This window comes from Rutilus rutilus (assembly GCF_951802725.1).
Source record: "Rutilus rutilus genome assembly, chromosome: 1".
In the NCBI taxonomy this organism is placed as follows: Eukaryota; Metazoa; Chordata; class Actinopteri; order Cypriniformes; family Leuciscidae; genus Rutilus; species Rutilus rutilus.
Window position 1 is genome coordinate 21,427,910 of NC_140209.1, and position 27,248 is coordinate 21,455,157.

The following is a 27,248-nucleotide window of genomic DNA, read 5'->3' on the forward strand; positions in this document are numbered from 1 at the left end:
TTCTCTCTCCTGTCTGAATTAGCAAATCCAGGTGATTGGAACAAAATACTGAGGAGGACTTTTACTTTCTGAACCTGGACTTTACACCAAAGTGAGCCACAAAATCTGTGTATATTAAATATGGAGTCATTTCAGCCTTAATAAGCCTGTTAAGAAGCAGAATCACTGAAGGAAAGAAGAGAACAGAAAAAGAGACGAGCAGAAACACAAGAACTACAACTGACTTCAGACACAGCCTTAGATGAAATCAACTGAAGATAAAGGAAGACATTAAATCTGTGAAGATCTCAGCAGAGGAGGATTAAACAACTCCACAAACAGCATTACCAGCTTCACTACATATACATATGACTGACAAATATGAATCACATTCAGTTTATTAATACAATTACATAAATCTTATCTGTTTCATTTATCTGTTTCATTTATATATGACTTAAAAATATGAATCACATTCAGATTATTGATTGGTTTATGTTAAAACTATGTAATCCAAATGCATGGAAATTTTGTATGCAATTCAAATACATAAATCTTATGTTTAGACACAATTTTTTTTTTGAGTCAATATGCAAGAGATGCTACAGAGCAGTGCTAACAATAGGCGCTAACACCTTTAAGGCCCCGATCACACCTGGCGTGTTTTTTTGCAGTGAGAGTTGTCTATTTTCAATTTGTTTCCTATAGCAGTGAGCGTTCTGCGCGGTGTTTATGCGCCTGCTGCGCCTCGCGTAAAAAAAAAAAAAAAAAAAAAAGCAATTCAGAGCGGAAAAAGCGCCCGACGTCATCGCGTTTTTTTCCACTGTCCAATCAGAGTGAATGGAGAGGCAGGCCTTCCGTTTTAGTGATGAAAGCTAGTTGCTTTCAACGACCGGAGAGTGCGATGATGGAGGATAAACTTGTGGTGCTCTCGCGGGTTACCAGGAGCTTAACGACTTCACGAACCGTTACTACCACAATGTTAACAGAAAGTAAATAAAGTTAATAAAAGGCTGATTTGACGTTTACTTGACTTACAAGACAGCCGCATTGGTTGCCTAGCAACATAAAAAATGCAGCACACTGCTCGTTCTGTGTGATGGTAAGGCCATGTGTCCACCAAAGCGTTTTTACTTAGCCAGCTGAAAACGCTATAGGCGCTCTGCTGAAAACGCCTAGCTGTGGGCGCTTGAGAGCGTTTTGCCAGCGTTGCGGTTTTTTTTCAGTTGAGACGGTTGAGACACTTAATTGCTTGTTATGATACGGAATATCCGCGAAAGTCTTACTAGTATCTCATTTCACACATATTTTGTTTCTGTGTTGATTCTATATTAAAATTCAATACAATGTAATGTATTTTCTCTGGCTCTTGTTTTAAATGATTTTGTTCCGTTATTATGCTTGTTGTTGTCATCTGTTGACGTTGTACAAGCAGAATCATGTGGCGGACACGGTTGGTCGGTGTGGTATTAGTCCCGCCCCTCCTCCACTGTGATTGGTCGGTTGGGTAAAAAGTGACAGTGATGAGCGCAGCGTTTTACCCAAAGTTGAACATTCTTCAACTCTCTGCGACCTGTAAAAAACGCCGAACACTCAGCGCTTCAGTGTGAAAAAGACGCTCAGCGCCTCGTTACGCTCATGGCGTTTTAAAAACGCGGCGCTCCCATTGAAAACAATTGAAAAAACACACCAGCCGCGAGTAAAAACGTTTTGGTGGACACACGGCCTAAGTGCTGTGTGCCTCGCGTTTTCGAACCTAAGCACTATATAAATAAAGGTGACTTGACTTCATGTAGATCCAGTGAGCATTGTTTTCGCGTGTGAAACAACATTTTTTTCATGTAAACATTTTTGTTCATGTAAAATATACCTCATTGTCATGTTCTAGACTTGTTATATTTAGCTTTAAATAAAAAAAAATACCCCCTTAATATTGTGGCAGTGTTTTTCTCTGTGGTATCAAATATGGTATCGAATATCGATATTTTTCAAGGTATTGTATCGAAGTTAGAAATTCTAGTATCGTGACAACACTACTCTGCTCCGGCGCCAGTGGACACGCAAGCAATTTAAAAGTGTGGTGGAAAAGAGGAAAAAAACTGCACTGTCAGCAGCTTTGCTGTATTAAAAATGAAAAATAGTGTCATTGTCTCGTTTCATCAGAAGTACAACTTAATTTTCTACTATAAAGCAGCTCTTCAGTGTGCTCTTGTGCTCATGTTCTCACTCTCGGATGTCTGACCTCAACAAACTGATCAGGAGCAATAAAGTGGAAAAGATTTCGACATGAAAGAATGCAGAGCCTCCACGCACACAAGGGGTGGAACAGTACACACAGAGATTTGGAGAATACACGTATAAAAATGAATAAAACTTGTGTGCAAATTAATTAATGTAATGAAGGAACTACTGTAAGATACGCGGATTCTTTAGGGACACCTAATCTGTAGCTCCGCCTTAGCTCTGAAGCTCCGTGGCTATAATGAACAGGCTGCGATGTCAAGATTGCAATGCTGGAATATGTTGTGTGTGTGTGCATGCGTGCGTGTGAGAGTGAGGCGCGGGCGCGATCGAACATTCATCATATTGCATTGGTTTTCATTTATTGTCCTCAAACAGTAGCCTGGGTTTCCCCATGCTGCCTTGTGCGCAGCGCGATTTTATTCACGCTGCTAGGCAGTCTGGCTACCATGGACCAGATTTTCGTCTCAGTTAGGGAACCAATCACAGAACGGGGAGAGAGCAGCAAGACGATGACGACATCTATGCGACACACCGAAGCAGTTTGTTTATATCTATGGATCTAACATGAGACGTAAAAATATATGCATATTTTTAGGAACACATCTACAAAAATATGCCTGTATTTCAAGTTGATAAAATAATTTAAAATCAACATCAGTTTATTTGTGCCCACGCGCCACGCCCTCCCAGGATCTATAACGTTACCTAGGCTACTTTCATTTAAAAAAAAAATCTTCATAACCGCGTGCGCGCGATCTGCTTGCAGTCGTCGAGATAGATGCTGATGAGTTGAAGAATAGAATAGCTAGTGGAGATTGTAAAGTTGTCGACAATACGTCATCAAAAATAAAGTCCAGTATGTGGGAGAAATTTGGAGTTATCTGAAGAAAATATCGTGAAAGGCTTTGCTGCAAACATTTTCGTGTTGGATAGCCGCAAATGTGGAACTTCATCCCCGAGGAAGCACGCAGAAACTGTGGTAAGAAAGCAGTTCTATCGAACGGTATTTTTCATATTTAACACTGTAAGTACAGTATGTGTGGTGTGCAGGGCGTGTTTGAACCCAAAATGGTCAGATGTAGGCTACACTGTTAGACCTTACCGGGTTTTTTTACAGTAAAATACTGGCAACACTGTTGCCAGTAATATACTGTTAATTGTACAGTTATTTACTGTAATCTAAAGTTTGTTTCTGTAAAAATGCACTAAATTAAAATTCAAGTTAACTAATTACACTTGCAGAAACCAACTGTCTTAAATTAACCAACTGTCATTTAAATGTATTAACTAAAATTTATAATGCATAAATAATGTGAGCAAAGTATTACTGTGAACTTCTTTCATTTGAAACCACTAAAAAACTATTGCACACATAAAGATATTTTCACTGGATCAGCAACTACACAGTCACCGCCTGTTAAATAAAACAACGTGCAGCATATCATCAATGTTTCTAGATCTTCTCCTGGACTGAAGCACAGGCTCTACTCTTCAGCACAATGGTGACCCAAAAAATGTATTTTACAGTAAACTACTGGCAACAGTGTTGCCAGTATAAACCTGTTTTATAACTTACAGTTTATTACTGTTAAAATACATTTTGTGGGTGTGACTTTTTATCTTACACTGTTAACCCTTTCAACCCCACAGGAAAATCCACACTACAAAGAGTAAAAAGTAACATTGACGCAGTGTTGCAGTGAGATAATTAAGAGAATATGTTGAATAATAAGTGAATAAGTGAAATAAGTGAATATTGAGCATTAGTGAATAACACCAGCTGTTAACAAGCAGAATCACTGAAGAAAAGAGGAACACAAGAACAGAAAATAGAGAAACACAAGAACTAAGACTGACTTCCAGCCATTACACATTATTACACTTATTATTAACCAGTATGACTTTATTTCTGTCATACATCTACAGAAGTTATCGAGATGTTTAATTGAAAATGTTTGGTTTGAAGTTACCATGATGGAGATCAGTGTTTGCTTTAGTTGGGATGCTGACCCTTTATAACATTAGTTTTTCACCGGCCGAATGATCTGTGTCTTTGCACTTGTGTGCAGACACACAGTTTGTGAATAATTGCAGTTATACTGATTATGATGAAAAATAAAATCATTGTATAGCCTGTTCATACATTAAATCTCTTTCAGTTTTTAATTCTGTATCAAAAGTGTCATATTACCACCACTGTGAAACCATAGTTATAAATTACAATCATCATTTTTTTTAACCCATAATGCACAGCCTAAAAAAGAAACAGAGCTACAATGTCTTGTAGAAACACAGAAATATAAAAAATCTGCATATGTCTCTCATCAATGGTGGCAATCATTTATTTGTATTTATTTATTCATGCAGGAGTGCATGCTGGGAGTTTTATATTATCCTGGAACCCAGCATGCATTGCGACATGAAAGTTTTTATTGTCACCATTGTTGAGATTAATATGCTGATTGTTGATGTCTGTGTGTGTCTAAGAGAAGCAGGAGCTCAAAATGTAATAAAACATTATATTATTTCAATATTCTTCAGAATAACTAATTACAGAAACATTGCTCTATTTCATTATAGATGAACATATGATTAATATGTAAAACCCATAAATCCAAAGCTTTTACACTGGTTAAGATCAGAGAATCAGACATGTCCAGAATGACTATGTAATCATCACAACAGTCATAAACACCTCATCACTTTTCTCTTGACTTTTTCTTGCCATAACAAATGTGTTTTATAAACTCATAGTTAATAGCCTGACGTCGTCATACTCAGATTCTAGTCAGAATGTGAGTCTGATACTTTTCCATAGAGATTTGATTATGGGGCGTGTCTCAACCAAACCAGAAAAAAAAAAACTCTGCACTCAATTGGATAGACCTACAACCAATCAGAGCAACGGAGTAAATGACGCATGTTCTTCATTCATATTTTCAACCAACAAAATGTCGCGGCTCTCTGTTCCTCTTTTAAAATGAATGCGCTGTCGATATCTTCTATAACAGACGCGATGGCGGAATCTACACATGATGTTTCATAAACAAAGTTCGGGAGGAGCACGTACAAATAATCAATCCAATATCAACTTGTCATCAAACAATACCATGTCTAACGTTACCCTTTCTATCAGCATGAGGAAGCATATTCACTCTGTAAACTTACCTAACACTCCTTGACAGTTTTTCAGCATCCCTCCACCACCCCGAATCCTCACTCTTGTCTTGTTCTCTCACAACCAGGAATACGGGGGAGTATGGCTACCGAGCCCACAGCCCTCTCCTCGGACAGCACGTCATATAGGCCTACGCATTTATTCTATCGACTTATTTGTGTGAAATCTTATATACGCATTTATTCTATCTGACTTATTTGTAAATGTGAACTCGTGAAATCTCTATTCTCCAGCAGCAGTCGTCTTTGTTGTAAACTAATTCAAATCAAGCGCTCTTTGGTGACGTGGATGATTACGTTGCGTTGCTCATCTGTCCATCATCGTATAAAGCCCGCTCTGACAATTTGATTGGTCCGAACAATTTTTGTTCGGGCATAATAGCTCCTCAACGGAGCGACTCCAGACCGAACTTCCCGACCAAAAAATATTGTGGGCGGGGTTCGGGCTGGCACCCAGGCTACATAGTTAAAGCAGTCAGAGAAAAACTGGTATAATAAAGTCACTGGTTCAAGAGCCCAACTAAAACAAATACTGATCTCCATCATGGTGATAATAACTTTATTATTTTCAATAAAACATCAACAATTAAATATCTGTTAATTCTCAACAATAACTTTTGGACAAAAAAAAAAAAAAGATGTTAAACTGGTTTGTAAACTGGTTTCACACTCAGTGTTACTGGAAGTCAGTTGTAGTTCTTGTGTTTCTCTTTTTTTCTGTTCTTGTTTCTCTGTCCTTCAGTGATTCTGCTTATCAGGTGTTCATCAGTGTCTCAATTCACTCACTTCTTTTCATTCACTCTGTCAAGTGGACTATATTAGTGAACTAATGTAGGGAATAGTGGATGAGGGTATAGGGTGTGATTGTGAAAACAGCCTCTGAGTGTCGATTTTGAGCACTGTTCATTTACAGTATGTGTAGGCTATTTTTGTTTTCTACGGTATATTACTGTTTTAATGGAAAATGGTATGATACTGTCTGAATTAGGCCTTTTTTTACAGCAAGGGTTAACAGTGTAGACGAAATTGCGTGGCATATAGTGTTGTAGCCGCGTCTGTTCGATTGGTAAAATGTGATAAGGCTACTCAGTTTTGTGGTAACGTTAGCCCTGTTCATGTACCGGCCTTTTGACAGCTTCGGCTGAAGTTGTCCTTGTGTTAATTGTCGTGTAATAACTTCTGTATGACCTGGCAATAAACACTTTTGTAAGTGTGTCTATAATGTGATAGTCTAAATTAACTGATTTTATTTCGGGTGCGGGTCGGGTGTCGGTACTATTTTAAGCGGGTCGGGTGCAGATTTTTATTAGTGCTGCTGTCGGGAAACGGGTCGGGTGCGGTTTTAAGCAGTGCGGGTACAGGCGGGTGCGGATTTACAAAATCGGACCCGTGCAGGACTCTGGTGTACACATAAATCTCTGACCCATCGTCTTCTTCTTTGTTGAATATCTGTCGCTCTACGTCATCTGGTATAATTGAAACGATTGGCTATGAGCTACGTACAGGCGCATTTGATTGACATTTGTAGCGCCCAATAATACGAAAAAATGCACATGTGGTTCCCAGACCACGTCTCAAAGAGAAAGTGGTCTGACGTTAGCCACACTGTAAAAAATTAAATCGTAAAAAAACAGTCAATGACTGTCAGCTACGGCTGCCAAACAAAAACCGTAAAAATAAAGTAAAATATCCTAATTTAAATTAAGTGCAGAAAACTTTTACAGATATTTTCCTTAAATGTTTTACGGAAAAACAGTGTTTTTTTACAGCTATTTCCTGAATTACGATCAAACACCTTCATTGTAAAAAAATCCCATAAAAAACAGTCAAATGACTGTCAGCAATGGCTGCCATACAAAAACCGTAAAATTAATGTAAAATATCCTAATTTAAATAAGTGGAAAATACTTTTACAGAAATCTTCATTAATCTTTTTTAACAGAAACACACAGTTAAAACACAGTTAATTCACATTTTTTTCTGATTTTTTACTGAAAAACATGCAGATAATTATATGCATGATTTGCTGTGACTATACGTCACTGCATCAGCAACTACACAGTTACTGTCAGTTAATTAAAGCAACATGCAGCATTTCATCAGTGTTTCTGTGCTCATCCTGGACTGAAGCTCAGGCTCTACTCTTCAACACAATGGTGACACACGAAACGCACCATACAGAAACACTTTAAACCCCCACAGAACATTAAACACTACCAGATCTCTCAGGATCTCAGCATCTTCACTTATTACAATCCAGACTTTATTTCTTTCATACTAACATTCTTATTGAGAATTAACAGAGGTTTAGAAGTTGAAGCTTTATTGAAAAGAATAAAGTTTGATGTCACCATGATGTGTTTGCTTTAGTTGGGCTCTTGACCTTTAGTGTTTAACATATAATTTTCTCTGGTTGCTTTAGCTGTGTGACTTTGATGCATATGTGTTATGGTAGGAATCCAAGAGAAACTCAGATCAGATGATGTTGGTCACTTTTTAGTGATAATAGTCATCATGTAGTGTCCTGCTTTATTAATACCACCTGAAGTGTAATATCTGATTAAGTAATTAAATATTAGTTGTTAATTTTTGCCTGATAAAACTGCTATAGAAGATCCTGCAGTGCTGTGATACTCAGATTTTATGAAGTCATTAAACAGAAAATGTTTTGACAGGATCATATAGACTCACTCAGACATCAATAATCAGCGTATGAATCACAACAATGGTGACAACGAAAAAAAAATCTGAACTACTATAAAGTCACAAAAAGGCTTTGTTGGTTGTCACCATTGTTGAGATTCATATGTTGATTCTTGATGTCTATACTACAAAAAAAAAAATAAAAAAAATTAACCAGCTCAAAACTTTTTCCATATAATACATATCTTTTTAAATTTCAGATTATTACAATATTGTTGCCAAGGATCATGTGAGAAATTAAGACATTATAGACTTTATATAAAGCTAAATTCAATCTACATATTATGTAATCTAAACTAATATATTTAAATATTTGGCTGCCATATCAGTGAATCAGATCATCACGATGACTGTAACATCACTTATGAATGACCAAGATCATCTGATATTTCTCCTGCATTTATTGCTATAACAAATGTGTATTAAATACACAGTTAAAGCAGCCAGAGAAAACTAATGTTAAAAACTCACGGGTCATGAGCCCAACTAAAGCAGACACTGATCTCAATCATGGTGATATCAAATTTATTTTAAAGCTGTCAGCTGCGGCTGTCAAACAAAAACCGTAAAAATAAAGTAAAATATCCTATTTTAGAAGTGCAAAAAACTTTTACAGAAATTTTCCTTAAATGTTTTACAGAAAAACACTGTTATTTTACAGCTATTTCCTGAATTATTACGATTTTAAAAAATGATATGCATGTGAGAAATTATGACATTATAGACTTTATATAAAGCTAAATTCCATCTACATGTAATCTAAGCTAATATATTCATATTTTTGACTGTCATATCAGAGAATCAAGCCATCATATGATGACATCATCAAAGAATGACCAAAATCATCTGACATTTTCTCCAGCATTTATTGCTATAACAAATGTGCAAGAAATACACAGTTAAAGCAGCCAAAGAAAACACAAGTTTAAAATTGAAGTCATGAGCCCAACTAAAGCAGACACTGATCTCAATCATGGTGACATCAAATTTATTTTAAAGTTTTTTACAATTTATTTAAATTAGCATATTTTACTTTAATTTTAGGGTTTTTGTTTGGCAGCCGCAGCTGCCAGTCATTTGACCCTTTTTTTACGATTTTTTTTTACAATGAAGGTTTTTGATCGTGATTATTCAGGAAATACCTGTAAAATAACAGTGTTTTTCAGTTTATTTAATTTAGGATGTTTTACAGTTTTTTGGGGAGCTGACAGTCATTTGACCATTTTATCATTTAACTGTTTTCTTTCTGTTAAATTACAGATTATATTTGTAATTTTACATACATTTTTATGTAATTTAAGAACACAGAAAAAATACTGTATGAAAAATACAACAAATGTTCTGTATAAAAAGTGTGAATTACTGTAATTTGTCATTAATGTCACAATACCTAAAATAACAGCTGAATTTTTATTTTACAGATATTTTTTGTAATTTTACAGTGTTTTGAGTACAATTTAAAATGAAAGAAAATGATCGTAAAAAAAAGCAGTTATTTTCTGTAAAATTAGGATTTTTTTTTACAGTGCAGGCTACTCAAACAGAGGACTAACCTGTTTATTTTTAAGTAACACATTCTACATTGATTAAATAGAAAATCAAATGTGTTTTTAATGGTAGTATTATTTTATACAGAAATAAATTATTTATAATTAAGATGGGAATAAAGTTAGTGTTAATTAAAATTAAGGAAAACAAATATATTGATCTGAAATATAGCAAATTAATTTTAAATTTATTCAGGTAGCCTACTACCAAACATATCTCAAGGTCTTTTTGTCTTATCTTATTAATAATTTAATGAATAAACTAATTATATAAAACTGTTGTCATTGCACTACAAATAAACTGGTTATATGCCTTTACTTTATTAATAAAACTTAAGCCTATAAAAAATACAAGGCTTAAGACATTTATGTTCCTTTGGTGGTACAGCCTGTGACATGCACAATAAAAAAAAATTGCCTTCTGCATTTTTGTTTTGCTTTTCCCTCCACACTGTAAAACAGAATACACTGTAAAAAAGAATACATTGATTTTATTAATATCTAATTAATAAAAATGAGGCAACAGATTACAAGCAATTGTATTAATTAAATTTAACAAATTAGAATTGAGTAATAATTAATCTAATTAATTCCTTAAAAGTTAACCATTTAAAATGAGTAAAATTTACAAAATATATTTTATTGCCAACATTGAAGACACCTGGTCAAGCAGAATCACTGAAGGAGAAAACCATAATTAAAGTCACCATTGTGGAGATCAGTGTGTGTTTTAGTTGGGCTCTTGACCCTAAAATTATTAACTCTAAGTTTTGTTTGGCTGCTGTACATGAGTTATAACAGCCAGATGAACAAAGAGAAAAGATGATCTGATGGTGTTGGTTGTGTTTTAACATAATCATTATTTCACAATCAATAGACCTGAATCAATGAACCTCATATGGAGTCCAATTTATGAGTTAAGTTAACTTTATTAATTACAGCAGTATAATATTTTAAGCCTTTTCAATGAAAACCAAATGATCAAATCAATAATAAAAAATAAATATATATATATATATAAACATTTTTTTTTAGGCACATACACACATCAAGATTTTGCGTATGAATCTCAGCAATGGTGACGAACAGATCACCTCTGAACATAAGCTCATTATTTATTCATGCAGCAATGCATGATGGGAGCCATGAATGAGTTTTGATTGGTGGAACCCAGAATGCACTGCAACATGCTTTATAAATGTCACCATTGTTGAGATTCACAGGCTGATTATTGATGTCTGTGTGTCTCCTTTTTATGTAAGACAGTGGTTCTCAAACCTGTCCTGGCGTACCCCCAACACTGCACGTTTTCTTTGTCTCCCTAATCAAACACACCTGATTCAACTCATCAGCTCATTATAACATGGGTGAATGAGCTGATGAGTTGAATCAGGTGTGTTTTATTAGGGAGACAAAGAAAACGTGCAGTGTTGGGGGTACGCCAGGACAGGTTTGAGAACCACTGATGTAAGAGAAACTTTTTAGAAATTATTTGCCTTACATTGTAAACGTAAAAAAAAATATTATGCCATACAAGGCCAGTGCTGCTATAATTAATATAGTTCACCTAACTCATAAATTGGACTCTAGAGTTCAGTGATTCAGGTCAAATGATTGTGAAATAACGATTATGTTAAAACACAACCAACACCATCAGATCACCTTTTCTAGTTGTTCATCTGGCTGTTATAACTCATGTACAGCAGCTGAACAAAACTTAAAGTAAATGATTTAAAGGTCAAGAGCCCAACTAAAACACACACTGATCTCCACAATGGTGACTTTAATTATGGTTTTCTCCTTCAGTGATTCTGCTTGTTAACACCAGGTGTCTTCAATGTTGGCAATAAAAGATATTGTGTACATTTTACTCATTTTAAATGGTTAACTTTTAAGGAATTCATTTGATTAATTATTACTCAATTCTAATTTGTTAAATTTAATTAATAATATTGCTTGTAATCTGTTGCCTCATTTTTATTAATTAGATATCAATAAAATCAATGTATTCTTTTTTACAGTGTATTTTTGAGAAGTGACAAAGAAATAGATGCAGCACTTAGGTGTTTAGATATGTTTTCGTCAGTCTCTCGCTTAAAGCCCCACTAGGTAAGATTTCCGTTTTGGTCAAACAACGACCCCTACAGTCGCTGTGGAATACTTGTAATTAACGTTACTGTCGTAAATACCACTCACGCAGCAGTCTCTTCACTCACGGCCTGATCCCCTGTATACCGGTTCCTGTTCAGTCGGATGGAAGCTATAACGAGTGGAAATAAGGTGTGGCCCCTTTAAGAGCTGCGCGCGCCCTGTTGAACTGGCAGTCTGTATTGTATGTGCGCCTCGAACACCCCGTAAGCGGGTTGTTTCTGTTTGATGCTCATTCTTGTCCTATTTTTGTCTATCAAGTAATGCTGTGGACGGTAGAACATGTGACAGACAGTTACACGAGTTCGATTGGGGAATAAACACAACGCGTTACAAATCGTCGGACATCGAACAAGCACAGCTAGCCTCTGAAGATGTCTAAGTTACTAATCCATCAACAAGAACGCCAGGTGCTTTTTAGCTCACACCAACCAGTGAAAGCTTGTCCGAATGATGTACAATATAAGCAATATAACGTTATTTACAAGTCCAACAGCATGTGAGGACGTGTTGTGGGAAGTGAGGTAGCCTTTGCCGTAAAGCAGTCGAATTTTGTAGTTCTTTTTGTGCTGCTCGGGTTACTACCCGAACCTCGAAGTTTTAAAGTACGATTAAAAACGATACAGACCCCGTCAGGCTATGGCAGACGTGTCATTCAACCTATTTTAAGTCGATGTACCATCACAAGAGTCTTGGAAATATACTATGAAGGTTGAAAAGTTACCTAGTGCTGCTTTAATTATAAATATTAATAAATGTGATTGTTCCCTTTGAAAGACATACCTGATGGTGTGGTGGAATTGTGTGGAATACCAGTTAAAAACCAAGTCTCTTATTTGGGGATCAAAATATGTAAAAATCAAAAGGAAAGAATTGACATAAATTATCCTCCATTAATTGATAAAGTGCAAAAGAAATTTAATGTGAGATTTAGGTAACACTTTACAATACGGGTGCACTAATCTGCATTAATTCATGCTTAACTAATGCACAGATAATCATGTGTTAATGTATGACTCATGAAGAACTAAACCATTAATTAATGATTACTGCATCAGCAACTAATAAAGATTCTAAATGATTAATCGATTAAGTAATAAATGAATTGTTATTAATTAAATGTGTCATAATGTATTAATTCCTTAATAACTTATTTTATTAACTAAAAGTGTAAATTAATGTGTTAATTACCACAGTTGGTCAAGGCATATTACTTAACAATTAGTTAATAGTCAACTGTGGTAATTAACGCATTGACCTTTATATTATTTTGTAATTAGAGGATGGATTTGATGTCAATACCCCTGTGTATATAGTTGTTCATATTTGTGTTATATTGTTTACTTCTTTTATTTACTTGTATTATTATTAATATCGGTATCTATATATTGTACAATTTTTTTTTTTTTTTTTTTTATTGGTTTTCTTGCTTTTTTGTTGTTTTGTATTATTATTATTTTTTTGTATGTTCTGTTACTGAATAAAGCATTTAAAAAAAAAAAAAAAAAAAAAAAAAAAAACCCTCTTCTTCCTTTGATCTGACTGTGGAGTGGAAACCAGTTTACGGGTGCATTACCGCCCCCTGCCGGACTGGAGTGTGGAGCAGATGATCGAGAGCGTTTTGAGAAGAAATCGAGAAATAGTTGCAGCACATGTATTTTGTTTAGATATGTTTTCGCCAGTCTCTGGCTTAATTATAAATGTTAAAAAATGTGATTGTTCCCTTTAAAAGACACCTCTGATGGATTGGTGGAATTGTTTGGCTTACCAGTTAAAAACCAAATCTCTTATTTGGGGATCAAAATATGTCAAAATGAAAAGGAAATAATTTACTTAAAATATCTTCCATCCAAAATAAACGTATTGCTTGGTTAATTATAAATTTATCTTTGACTGGCAGAATATTGCTATCAAAGGCTGAAGGGTTGTCAATATAGCTTATACAGCAATAGATACTGCAAAGCATATTACTATGCAAATTAATAAGAAAATGTATAGTTTTATTTGGAAGAATATAGGCCACATTACTTAAATATAAGTTTATTTATATCATTAATGTGGTTTAAATGCTATTGACTTTGAAGTTTCTAATAATATCTAATAATAAATTGTGTGGTATTATAGGCTATCCCCTAATTTAGTTTTTAACAAAATTGTCAGTAGCATATTAGAGTGATTTCTGAAGGATCTTTGACCGGTATAGTGATGATGCCTCGGTTTTTTTGAGAGACAAGGGGCCATGATTGAAGTTAAAGAACCCCAGGGTTACAGGATTAGGTTGGAGTTGACAAAACCAAACCAAAAAAGCTTTAGGCAGGTTATGTTCCAGGTAATAGGTTGCAAACCGAAATTGGACCAATCAGCTGTTAGCAAAGTGTTACATGTCTGATGTGATAAAGTCACTCCCCCTGTTTCTACTCCAAATTAAAGGTCACTATAGCAAATGATTTTTAAAGACAACATTGTCTGGCTTTTAGTAATGCTTATTAAGAATAATAATTCTGTATGATTTAGATATTATTTATGCAAATATTATACACTTAATCTATCCCACATGTACAATTTTAGTTTATTAATTATTACGCACGGTTATAATGAATAAATATAAAGGTAAATATGCTTTAGAATCAATAGATAACGCTATAACTTTACTACATGTGAGCTTAAATGTTAAACTTCATAACTTTTACTTGCACTGATATAGAAAGACTTTTTCTTTAATTGTCCTCTTTCATAGACAGCTATTTTCTTCTTACTGTGTAAATTTGTTTAAATTATTAATATTTTTCAATCTCGTAATATTCTGCAGAAGAGAGTGAATCGCGCTGCTTCTCTTTTAAGAAATGAATCGCAGTTTCACTCTTTCTCAGCATGTGATTGGCTGTTCGCTACTGATGTCACACCTAAAGTCCTAAACTCAGGATCAAAGCCCGAGTCGACAGAGAAAGTTGATGATCAGCATCATGGTACCAACAACGTCTGGTTTGATTGATTTTATCAACTCGAAACTAATCCTGTAACTCTGAGTTTGTTCAACAACCATAGGCCCCAGGTTAGCCATGGAGCGTAAGTTACTATGGCGATGAACACTGCTAAAAGCCAAGCCACTTTCATTGTGCCTAAACCCCAGGGGTGGCACAAACTAAACTGAAACATACAAAAACCAGCTTCATGGGGCCTGTACCATGAAGCCGGATTAGGTGGCTAGCCAGCTATGTTTCAGTTTAGTTTCCGCCAACCCTGGGTTTTAGGTACTATGAAAGTAGCTCGGCTTTAATCGGTGTTCGTTGCCATGGTATCTTACGCTGCACGGCTAACCTGCTCCGGGGCAGATTATGTTCTGGACTCAAGATCTCAGACTGAAGTTTGACCAATCAGCTGAGAGCAAAGAAACATATAAGTGACGTAACTTATTCCCAGTGTCTGTTGCAATGACTTCACCTTTTCTTCCAAATCCTGTGACGTCTCAGCGCAAATTGTTTGACGAGCACTTCGTAAAGAAAGAGTTTTTAGCATGACAAAATCCCCTTGCCTTTCCTGATAGTTACTTGTATGAAAGATACTGATTTTCCGCGGAAGGAATGTCTTATCTTTGCGAACTTCTTGAGCCGCACATAAATAATTTAACACGTCGAATTCATGCACTACTGTACCGCAAATATTGCGTTACCATTCGCAAGGTCGCTCTGCAGGAGTACATGAATAGGTTCATTAATAGTGTTCCCCGGACATTTATCGACCATGTCCATAAAAGAGGGCTTTTATAAAATTGCCGGTAAGATATATTGATAGGGTGACGTCACATGAACAATTTTTTTTTTTTTGAAAAGCAAATTTCACAAATGTAGGCTACTATGCAATACATGTTAAGAATTATTTTAAATCTTTTTTATTATTATTCTGTTAATCTTATGATAGGATTCCCTAGAGTCATTGCAACATGTATGCAGTCTATTGCTCCAATCTCCACTGCTCTAGGGGAATATGAGGCAGATTATGTTAATAGGAAGTCCTATCACAGCCTTAATGTTCAGGTTAGAGATGATGTGAATATGTGAGATGATTATTTTCTGTGAGATGAATCTTTAAATTAATAGTAACATTAACAGATATAACAATGATCTACTAAACATTTCATCTGCAGACGACTTGTGGTCATGAACGTATATGATCACAAGTTTGGATGCCAAATGGCCTGGCTCCAGTGCTTGACTCATGAATTTTCCATGAGTCTGTGTTGTGTCAGCGCTTTGAGGAAAGCAAGTTAAATTTGGTACAGTACAAAACACTTAATTTGAACTGAGATAGAAAAACCTACACAATAACCCCCTATCATGACCCTCAGATAGGGCCACAGCACCGCTTCAGTGTGGCCCTCAGTTAAACCAGAGTGAAGATCGAGATGACCTTTGGCATCCTAAAGGCACGTTTCACTTTCAACTGTGTTCGGCGCTTCAGAGTCACCAGAGCGGACCACCCAGCTGGTGCAGATGTAGATGCAATCACCATACAATATTACACTTAATAAAAGCACATTGAAACTGCAGATAGGTCTCAAACTGTTTTATTGGTTTTGTGGGATGGGAGGGAGAAAGAGAGCAAGAGAAATTTGCATTAATAAATATTCATACTAAAGTGTTACTTGGTTAAATAAGTTCACATACTGAGATCAGTTTTATCCAGCTGTTTGATCTCCAATTTAATTGAAATTGTTTTTTTTTTTGGAGCCTCCTCAGCTCAGTCCAGCTCCTTTAGTGAACAGTCTAGTTCAAGACTCCTTTAGTGTGCAGTCTAGTTTGAGACTCCTTTAGTGTGCAGTCTAGTTTGAGACTCCTTTAGTGTGCAGTCTAGTTCAAGTCTCCTTTAGTGAACAGTCTAGTTCAAGTCTCCTTTAGTGAACAGTCTAGTTCAAGTCTCCTTTAGTGAACAGTCTAGTTCAAGACTCCTTTAGTGAACAGTCTAGTTCAAGACTCCTTTAGTGTGCAGTCTAGTTCAAGACTCCTTTAGTGTGCAGTCTAGTTTGAGACTCCTTTAGTGTGCAGTCTAGTTCAAGACTCCTTTAGTGTGCAGTCTAGTTCAAGACTCCTTTAGTGTGCAGTCTAGTTCAAGACTCCTTTAGTGTGCAGTCTAGTTTGAGACTCCTTTAGTGTGCAGTCTAGTTCAAGTCTCCTTTAGTGTGCAGTCTAGTTTGAGACTCCTTTAGTGTGCAGTCTAGTTTGAGACTCCTTTAGTGTGCAGTCTAGTTTGAGACTCCTTTAGTGTGCAGTCTAGTTCAAGTCTCCTTTAGTGTGCAGTCTAGTTCAAGTCTCCTTTAGTGTGCAGTCTAGTTCAAGACTCCTTTTGTACAGGGCCCTGACTGAGTCTGTTTCCTCCTGAAACATAATTCCACCACAAACATGATCTTTACAAGTTTTCTGGAGGCTCATCAAATCACAAAAAGTTCCTTGACTTCCTACAAACACAGGACTGACTGTAATTTATGTCAAGGGTTTTAAATCCTTACACATTTCTTCTGAAGCCCATTGAGGTAGAGGCCTCAGTTTCTGGGGCAGGTTGTGAAAAATCCTACAATAAAAGAGATGTTTAAGGGCCAGCCCCTTTTTTATGCCACACATTCAAATGTTTGCCATAATAAAAAGCCCAGTGCATTCACATCAGCAACTGTCTGAGAACACACAGACAGAGTGTCTTCATTTCCTCCACCCTAATAAATAAAAATAGGCCGATGTAAAGCATAACTGTTGTACAGCAGGTTTTGTTTGGTGTTCTGTCTGCTGCATACTGACCTCTGTGTGGGAGACTGTGTGTGTGTGTGCTGGCTTCAACAGGGACACTGTATTTCCCTCTACTGCAGAACATACAGTCAGCCATATTTAAAACTTAAAAAAGTAGTAATGTATTGCACACGTACCCAGTGTTACTTACTTAAAGGAGCCAGCACCAGGGTCAGATTGTACAGCACCTGTAATCCCATCCATAATCGGCCGTCCCTTATTGCTACTCAGAGCCAACTCCTCCACCAGTGTATTCTGGTTTTCTGAATTTAACTCTTTATTTCTGTTTGCTGCAAACAAGTGTTTGGGATAAAATGTTCACAAAAATAATAAAAGGTTGTGGTAAATACTCACCACTTTGAATTATATTTTGTCTTTATCTGCTGCCAAGAACATTTGGAGTTGGGGTTGCATCTAAAAATCAATGAATATTAATCTTTCTTAGTACATGCACATTTTTATATATTATAAAAATAGGCTATAGGCTATATTACACGTATAGGCTACACATACATATATACATAATTTTACATAAATATAGAACGTATTTGTTTAACTTACACATTAACAATCAGCAATCTTTCTCCAACAGTCTTCTCTTGCTTTGGCAGCAGAGACCGTAGTGTTTCGAGCTTGAAATACATATTTAAATTCATCGTAATTCTGAAGGATTATCTCTTGCTCCTCCGCGGAAAAATATATCGCTCTCGCACCCGCGATTGGCTGTTCAGTGTCGACGTCACTCTTTTATGTGCACGCGCGCGTGGAGTAATCATAGCTTAAGATCAAAGCCTGAGTTGACAGAGAAAGTCGATGAGCTGCATCATGGTACCAATAAAGCCTGATTGCATCGGTTTGGTTTTGTCAACTCAAAACTAATCCTGTAACCCCGAGTTTGTTCAGCTACCTTCATGGTACAGGCCCCTGGTATAGGCCCAGTTAATTCTGTCTAAGTAAATGTTTGGTTGTTTATTAATATTTTCCTCATTACATTTGCTTGCATCCTTTCACATTTAAAAAAGATTTCTTATTAACATTAAAACACTTTATTTTAAGATAAAGCATATTTGTTAGTAATCCAACAGTGTAAGCATGTTTTTAATAGGTAAAATCCATTCGTTGAAATGTTGATACTTTAAGTACAGGCCATCTGAAAAAACATAAACGTCCATTTCCTGAAATGAGAATGTAGAAAAAAATTCTTTATTGTAAAAATAAATAAAAATTCAAACTTACAGTGACACTACAGGAATAAAGGTGATGTCTAGTGTAGCTTTAACTGTAAAATATGGTTCAGTTGTGTTATATGTTAAATTATGAAGTAATCAAACATAAAACTGATTCGTGATTTGGTTCTCACAAGCACTAATATGTCAAAACAGCCAATTTCATGAGATTTACAGTACAAAAACTTATTTACAAGTAATATTGAAATTATTGTACACTATATACACTACATAGACCTTATAAACTGAAATTTTACACATATATACATATTACAAATGTTACAAATACTGTAGACATGCATGTAACTGGAATGTGATTAACGTATGATGTTGAGAAATTTCTTTAAGATCTTTATTACTATATTCTGATCAACACAAGTCTGTTCTGCTTCATGTCTGATCCCTCTGAGCTTTGCTTTATAAAATCGCTTGAACTCAGTCTTTTTACTCTGATTCAGTCGTTCCATCTCTTTGATCTTCTCTTCTTTTTCATGCTCAGATGCTGATAGTGTCTCTATTCTCTCCTGTAGTTTCCTCTTTTCTTCTGTAAATTTGTATTCAAGTTCCATCTCTTTGTCTTGAAGTTTCTTCTCATATTCTCGTCTCAGTTCCTCTTCTTTAGTTTTCAGCATGAGATCCACGTCCTGGTAAGAGTCATTGGTGTAGGGATGTCCCGATACCACTTTTTCACTTCCGATACGATACAGATGCCGCAGCTTTGGCTATTTGCCGATACCGATATCAATCCGATATTTTATTCTTGAAATAATACTACTAATAATAAAATATATGGAAGCACTTTGCTCAATTAGCCACATAAAAACATCTCACTCAAATGGAGAACAAATACTTCTCCAGTGTATAGTCCACAACAACAGTTGATAATGAAAGACTGCCACCCTTTATTCAAAAGACCTTGAGATATGTTTGGTAATTGTACCTGAATTAATTTAAAATTAACTTGCTATATTTCAAATCAATATATTTGTTTCCTTAAAATTTTAATTAACTTTAACATTATTCTCATCTTAATTATAAATAATTTATTTCTGTATAAAATAATACTACCATTAAAAACAAATTTGATTTTCTTTTTTAATCATTGTAGAATATGTAACTTCAAAATAAACAGATTAGTGCTCTGTTTTAGGACAAGAAATGAAAACCAATGCAATATGATGAATGTCCAAAATATCTTTTTTTTGCTTTTAAACAGCGTGTGTGTGTGTGATTTTGTTTGGTTGGGTGACAATTGTAGGTTACAGTTTGACAAAAGCACAATGTTGTGTTTTACACAAATATAAGTAGGCTAAACACTTTTTGCAGTTTTAATGATGTCCTGTAAGAACAAAATTACGGTTTATGTTTCCACTGTTCGATCGCGCCCGTGCCTCTCTCGCTCTCTCTCTGACACACACACACATTCCAACATTGCAATCTTGACATCGCAGCCTGTTCATTTTGCTGCATTCACACCTAATGCGAATAGAGCGTCAAATTCGCGTCTAGTTCGATGCTTGAACATTTTGAATCCATTCGAAGCGAAATAGACACGCGTTCAGAGCTAAGGGGCGGAGCAGATTAGGTGTCCCTAAATAACCCGCATATGTCTATGCGCGTATCTAACAATAGTTTTGCATTACATTAATTAATGTGCACGCGAGATTTATTTATTTTTATACCATGTATTCTCCGTGTAAATCCATGCACCGAACCGTTACGCACGTACCGAACGTACGTTCAATACGAATACATTTACGTCCCACCCCTAATAGGTATCGGATTTTTTTTTTCTCCCCACCGATATCCGATCTAGCGTTCTGGGCCAGAATCGACACGATACCAATGCCGTGGATCGGATCGGGACATCCCTATGTAAAATCCTCCTCCATTATCAGAGACCATGGCCTCCACTTTCTCCAGGAGCTCCACAACCTGATTACGATCTTCCACGTCTTTATTGTTGAACACGTGATATCTTCCTCCACAGCGCCTCAGGATTTCTCTGAGATCCTCACTGGCTTTAATGAATTCTTCAAAAGTGTCTGTCAGTTGATCACCGTGTGTGAAGAGGATGATTGTGTGTTTATCTGCTTCTTCTCCGAATACAGCTCTGATCTTTTCCACTGAGTTTCTCTCTTCTTCAGTGAATGTCTCCAGTTTAATGACCAGGATGATGGCGTGAGGTCCAGGTGCCGTCATGTTTATACACTTACTGATCTCCTGTTTTAGAAGATCCTCCTCTGAAATATCAGTGTCAAACATACCGGGAGTATTTACCACTGCGATTTCTCTCTCAGCCACTTCTCCAGTCTCTTTCCCACACTCTTTGATCACAGATGAAGCACTTTTGGCGGCTCGGAAGGCTTTTCTGCCCAGAATTGTGTTTCCAGAAGAGCTTTTGCCTGCTCCAGTCATTCCCACCAACACCAGTCTCAAAGACACTGAACAAGAGTGACACAGAATCAGAGAGAGAGAAGACATCATGTGGATGCCACAGTCTTCCTAATATTGTCCGGGAAGCAGACACACTCTGTCAGTTCAAAGCTAGACTAAAGACACATCTTTTTGACTTAGCATTCACATAATACATTATAGACTTCTATATTTCAATATTAGGCTGCATAGATTAGGTCAGCTGGAACCGGGAACACTTCCTATAAATACTGATGTACTCGTTACATCATAAGAAGAATGGCATCTACGCTAATTTTAGTGTCTTTGTTTATCCCGAGGTTTTCCCGCAGCCTGCCAGATCCAGGCCGTTTCCAGATCTGACGAAGGACCTTCGCCTGGACCCGATGACAACGTAGTGCTGAAGTGCCAACTAGTCTCTCCCTATGGAGGATCCATTTACCACTCTACAGATAAAGCGTTGCCGGAAAATTAATTTCGCGAATTTACCAATACCAAATTTTATTTTACTAAATAAAATAAAATTCTGTATCAAAATTTATAAGGAAAGACCAATACTTTGTTTAGGCTTGGTTTGTAGGGAATTCCAAACCTGCGCACATATATTCAAACACACATAACTATAGAACCAATTCTTAATGCGCATGTGAACGCCATCAGCATTTCTCACAGGTTCGCGTTTAAAGTTTGTGTAGAGAGAATGGTGTCGTCTTGGTGGCCCCTAATTTAATAACAAATGATCGTTGTGACGGAAGCGAATCAATCAAAACTAACTTTAGCTGTAAAATAACTTTATTAAAGAACCGCTATAAAGCCAAACGATCTCTGTTACTTTAAATTATACATTTATCTCTGTAAAGCTGCCTTGAAACAATCTACATTGTTGAAAGCGCTATATAAATGAAGATGAGGATGACATCAATAAACATCAATAGGGAATCAAACTAAAATGGATTGATTGTGAATTGATTCAAAAACATTTGTGAACTTTTATACTCACTATTCGGATGATTAAAAAAATAAAGCTGCCCCTTCTACCTACAAAAAAAAAAATAAACAATTTAATTAATATCCTTTATTTTACTAATCAAAATGTTCAAAATAGAGGTTGTAGGCATTTTTTTTATTGAATACAAAGACTAGCAATCAAGCAGATTCATTCATTGATTTGAGACATCTGATTAGTTAACAGTTGTCATGTGATCAACATCTCTTTTTTTGTTTGTTTTTTTCCTGGAGGTTGAGGAGCTCAGGGTGGAAGCTGGAGGAGCTGAACACGCAGCGCCAGCTGAAGCTTGGGGGCTTTGATCCTATAGGATATTAAAGTTTTTTTTTAATGATGACGTCCCAATGTGATCACACCTCAGCCCAGTAGATGGAGGTAATGCACAATGATTGCAAGCTGCCAATAAAATTTACAGAAGAAGAAGAACATCTCTTTGCAGCAGCATTAAACATTCAACCAATACATTTCCAAACTCAAAAACACCACTTAAAGTCTTTTTATACTGCTCGGCATTATAAAGTAGTGAAAAGTCCAAATTTAAGGCTGCTTGACTCAGTCATTTGTTTAATAGGAATTCACAGCACGTTTTGTTGCCATTTCAACCATAGGCTACTTCATTTTTAAATGTTTGCAATTGCTTTGCAGGAATCCTCTATTAACATAACATAAATTAAAATACATTAACTGACAACACGAAGTGATAACGATGAAGAAAAGCTCAAATAAAGATTTTCAGATTCGGAGGTAAACAGCTTTCCTCGCTGAAATCGAAAGTAAAAAAGAACGAAGACTCTGGAGAAAACGCACACGTATCTGTCCTTAGTTAATCCATTAATTGCGAGATTTGGTCTAAACGTGTTTATAAAGGCAGAAAGTTACCTGCTGTCTCTGTTGTGGGGCTTGATGAGGCCATGGTTCAGATTTATCTGCGCCACTCGCGCTGATAATGGCGAATCTCTCGACGAGCGCTGCGATCACCGGAAACAAGCAAAAATAAAGTCAAAAGAATAATTTCTGCCATATATTGCAATCTGCGGAGCCTGGATGTAAGATATAGCGGAGTTCTGCCAACCTATATGATTTTATGTCGTGAGCTAATATACCTTTCTTTTCCCGTTTTTGGAGCTGACGTTTGGGGAGTGGCACTACGGAGCCCCTGAAGGGACATGGTGAAGAAAAAATTAGGAAACTTTTTTGCGTTCTCCTCACAAATGATTAGAATTGTACAGAGCCTCTAGTCTAAAGGGACATGTTGGTCAAAAATAAAATAATAATAAAAAATAAAAATAAATGAGTGAGGGAAAAAAAGTATGCGAGGAAAAATAATTTGTCAAGGCTTTTGTCTTCTCTCTAAAATATTTTGTATTCCCAGTGAAAAAACTTTTGCATTCCGCTAAGAAACAAACTCAAAGAGCTCAAAAGTTTTGCTAGCAAACGCAAATGTTTATGAGAGGGAACGCAAATTTTCTTGAAGGAAAGCAAAACATTTGTGAGAGAATGCAAAATCATCACGTTTTTTTTTTCTCCCATCCCAGCTAACAGAGACGTTCTCCTAACTTTGGCTAACATTCTCTAAAGGTTCTCTCAAAGTTCTCTCAATAAATGCCCATAAGTCAGTCTAGTATGATTCTTATGCCGATTCTTGATGTCTGTGTCTTAAGATTTTTTTTCACATAATATATTTTAAAAATCTAAATTCAGAATGTGTGATCTGTGCCAAGAGAGTTTTGTTAGTGAATATAATCTATTAACATCAAATAACCACTTTTGGTCAGTGATGAGAGAAGTGCATTATTCTACTTTTTGCTGAAAACTATGGCCTATCCCACACCTTGTAAATACAACTTGGTCGTGTCTTGATTTTAAAGGGCAGGCACATCTTTACCCAACCCCAGAATTTATTTAAAATACTTTCATAAACAGAAGAGAAGAATATGAAACAGGATTCTGGAATCATTGAAACTGATTAAAGACCGCTACATATTACAGTATGAATGAGACATTGGTAATATCTTAATATCAGAACAGAAACTAGAATAGTAAAGTAGTGTGAGAGCTCACCTCATCATTATCATGCAGCCGGACACAATGAAACATGTTTAGAAGTGTTGAGTTGTTGAATAGTGCGGATATTAACCGTTCTGCTCTGTGGACACAGATGATGGAGAATGATGACTGAACAACTGGCCGTACAACTAATGTCAAAATCTCAATTTACAATAAACACTAATCTGCAATTATATTTAATATCACCCACCTTCTGGTCTCCGATTCGTCTAGTCAGCTGGATGTGGAAATGTTTCTGTTGTTGAGTTCTCCAGCTGGAACACAGCAGTGATGATGATGATGATGAGTTTCTCAGGCTGACTTCATCAGCTGGCGAAGCATGTTGCAGTGCTTTTATCCCATCCTTTGTTCGAATTCTGCTCTGATTCCCTCTTCTGTCTCTCTGTCTTTCTAGTAAAAATATTGATGGCCTCTAAAATGCTGCTGCAACTTGTCTTCTTTCTCTTATCAGTCTCTCTTCTATGTTTTTTTTTCTGTCTCATGGATTAAAGAATGTCAAAACCATCTTGATGGACATTCAAACTCTACTCTGATTTTCTCCACAGTCTCTTTTATCACTCTCTCAATCTCCTTTTGTCTTTGTTCATACTCAATTTGTTTTCTTAAATTTTCCATGGGATTGAGAGTTAGGGCTATTTTAGACCAGACTGTTGCTCTCTCAAACTCCTTCTGCCGTTCTTCCTCTCGTCGTTTCCGGTCTTCATCGCTCAGTCTCAATGCTTTAAGTCTTTCTTGTAAAAATCTTGGTGTACCTTCAAACTCTGCTCTGATTCTCTCCTCTGTGTATTTTATTGCTTTCTCCATCTCTTGTTGTTGTCTCTGTCTCCTCTCTTCTTCTCGTCTGAATCTCTGAGCGTCTTCATACATCTGATTACTGTAGTGTCCTCCTCCATTCTGCTCTATCATTGTGTCAATCTTCTGCAGTAGATCATTCACCTGATCTCTGTTATTCACATCTTTATTGTTGAAGACGTGAAATCTGCCTCCACACTGTTGAACTAGATCTCTTAATCTACTGTTCTCCTCAATGAGTTTCTCTATGGGCTTTTCTTCCAGCAGATCTCCATGAGTGAAGAGAATGATGGAGTATTTTAACACTTCTTCACCAAACATCATCTCAATCATCTGAGGAATCTGCTGTTCCTGTTCAGTGAATCTGTCATCTACTCTGAACACAATGAGAAAAGCGTGCGGTCCAGGACTGGATAAATAAACACTTCTCGCTATCTCTGTAATTAACTCTTCAGGCTTCCTGCATGTGTCAAAGAATCCAGGAGTATCAACTAAAGACACAGATCTGCCTGAAACAGTGGCGTGAGCAACTGAACATTCACGGGTTACTAAACTCATACTCCTTATTGATATAAACTCTCTCTGTCCCAGTATTGTGTTTCCAGATGCACTCTTCCCAACACCCGTTTGACCCAGAAGAACAATCCGTCTGGAGGGGTCATCACAAGCTTTAGATCTGACAGATAACCATTCCGGAGTGATTTTGTAGAAACCAAGTAAATCTGCAAAATAATAAACAAAAGCACAGATATACACAGATATACAGAAGAACAAATATAAATCATCATACAGACAGTGCTTTATGTTTTTCAGGTAAGTCTAACACTATTTGGGTATAGAAATGGAATAATCAAATGTGAAATAACAGTCTTCACTGCATTAATTAAATAATTAAATCAATTAAATGCATTAAATAAATCTTTGTTAAAGAAGCAAAAGTGATTTTCTTTTTGTCTTTTGTTCAAATAACAAATGACAGACGGCTGCAGGTTTTTTTGTCTGATGTCACTTTAGGATAGTGGTTCTCAACGGGGGCGATCAGAGAACAACAGGGGGCATTGAAAGCAAGATTTTTGAAAGAGGGGCATTCAGGTGTTAATGGGGGGCTGTTCACGAGTTTAAATATATAATGCAAATTTCTGTTCATTTACTTTAAGGATGGGACGATTACCAGTTTCACTATAAACCACAATAAAATGTACTGACGGTTGGTTAGTATTTTCGTTTAAAATTTAATTATCATTAAAACCGTGTTTGATTATCACGATTTTAATAACTTACTGTAAATCCTATCCAGCCAGCAACAGCTCTGACGCAGGCGCAGCACGCAATGTTTTTTTTTTTTTTTTTTTTCGAGAAGGAATGGCGGAAGGCAGTGGCCGTGCTCTTGAGATTTTTCAGCCTTTTAAGAGGACTAAATCTGAGGTGTGGTCATATTTTGGCTTTAACAAAAGTCCTGAATGAAACTTAATTAGTCACTATGGGGGAAACACTTCAAATCTGCCGAGTTGTCTTGTGTCACCCACTGTTTATAGTGAACGCAAGGCAAGTTAACTTTGACCTCAATACCAAAACTATGTCTGGGAAATAACTGGGCACAAAATGTTGTTTTGAGTTGAAATATTTGATCTCACTCACATGAAATAAACGTGAAGCTTCCGCGAAGAAAAGTTCGCAGCAAGTGGCTTTGAGCCAAATACAAACGATCAAGTTCAAACAAGACTATTAAGAGTGACATTTAAGGGATAATAATTTATATCATTGTACACTTATTACACCGACTTTTTTTTTTACCACATAATTACGGGGACATCTCTAAGTTCATCTGGGGTGGTAAGCGTCCTAGAGTCAGCCTTTCAGTATTACAGCATGCAAAACTGCATGGCGGTCTTGCACTTCCTAATTTAATGCTTTACTACTTTGCTTTCCAAATTAGGGCCATGCGTGTCTGGGTGGACACTCACTCCAAAGTACCCTGGAGAAGCATTGAGTCTGACCGTGTTCTTCCCCATAAACTTCAAGATCTGCCTTTTACTGGTGTAGGCTCAAGATGTTTACATCAGAAGTTCGGAAATATTATTTCAGTTACTTTAAAAGCTTGGTTCAAGGCAGAAAAGATTACAGGTCACGTTAAAAAAATCTCACGTCAGTCTCCTCTCTGGAACAATGC

The 27,248-nt window shown here is 36.3% G+C and overlaps 2 protein-coding genes across 9 annotated transcripts in view; both read right to left on the reverse strand.

The window, feature by feature from the left end:
* Positions 1-18,759: 18,759 nt before the first annotated feature.
* LOC311292745 (GTPase IMAP family member 9-like) lies at positions 18,760-21,285 on the reverse strand (the record flags this gene model as incomplete). The annotated part of the gene is made up of 1 exon (XM_084412543.1): positions 18,760-21,285. The coding sequence occupies one exon, from the start codon at positions 21,283-21,285 to the stop codon at positions 20,611-20,613; it is 675 nt and encodes a 224-aa protein (XP_084268669.1). The 3' UTR covers positions 18,760-20,610.
* Positions 21,286-22,149: 864 nt separating this feature from the next.
* The window catches only part of LOC311291986 (GTPase IMAP family member 8-like), a 39,933-nt gene continuing 34,834 nt past the window's right edge, over positions 22,150-27,248 (reverse strand). For 3 of the 8 annotated variants that reach the window (XM_084411400.1, XM_084411401.1, XM_084411394.1), the window contains 4 exons: positions 24,477-25,800; positions 24,281-24,365; positions 23,323-23,375; positions 22,446-23,187 (listed from right to left, as the gene is read on the reverse strand). In XM_084411400.1, the coding sequence (XP_084267526.1) occupies positions 24,782-25,800 (1,019 nt within the window). In that variant the 3' untranslated portion in view covers positions 22,446-23,187; positions 23,323-23,375; positions 24,281-24,365; positions 24,477-24,781. Of the gene's footprint in view, positions 22,252-22,415; positions 23,188-23,322; positions 23,376-24,280; positions 24,366-24,476; positions 25,801-27,248 lie in introns of those variants that run through there. The other 5 variants (XM_084411398.1, XM_084411397.1, XM_084411396.1 and 2 more) reach the window with 5 other exon arrangements.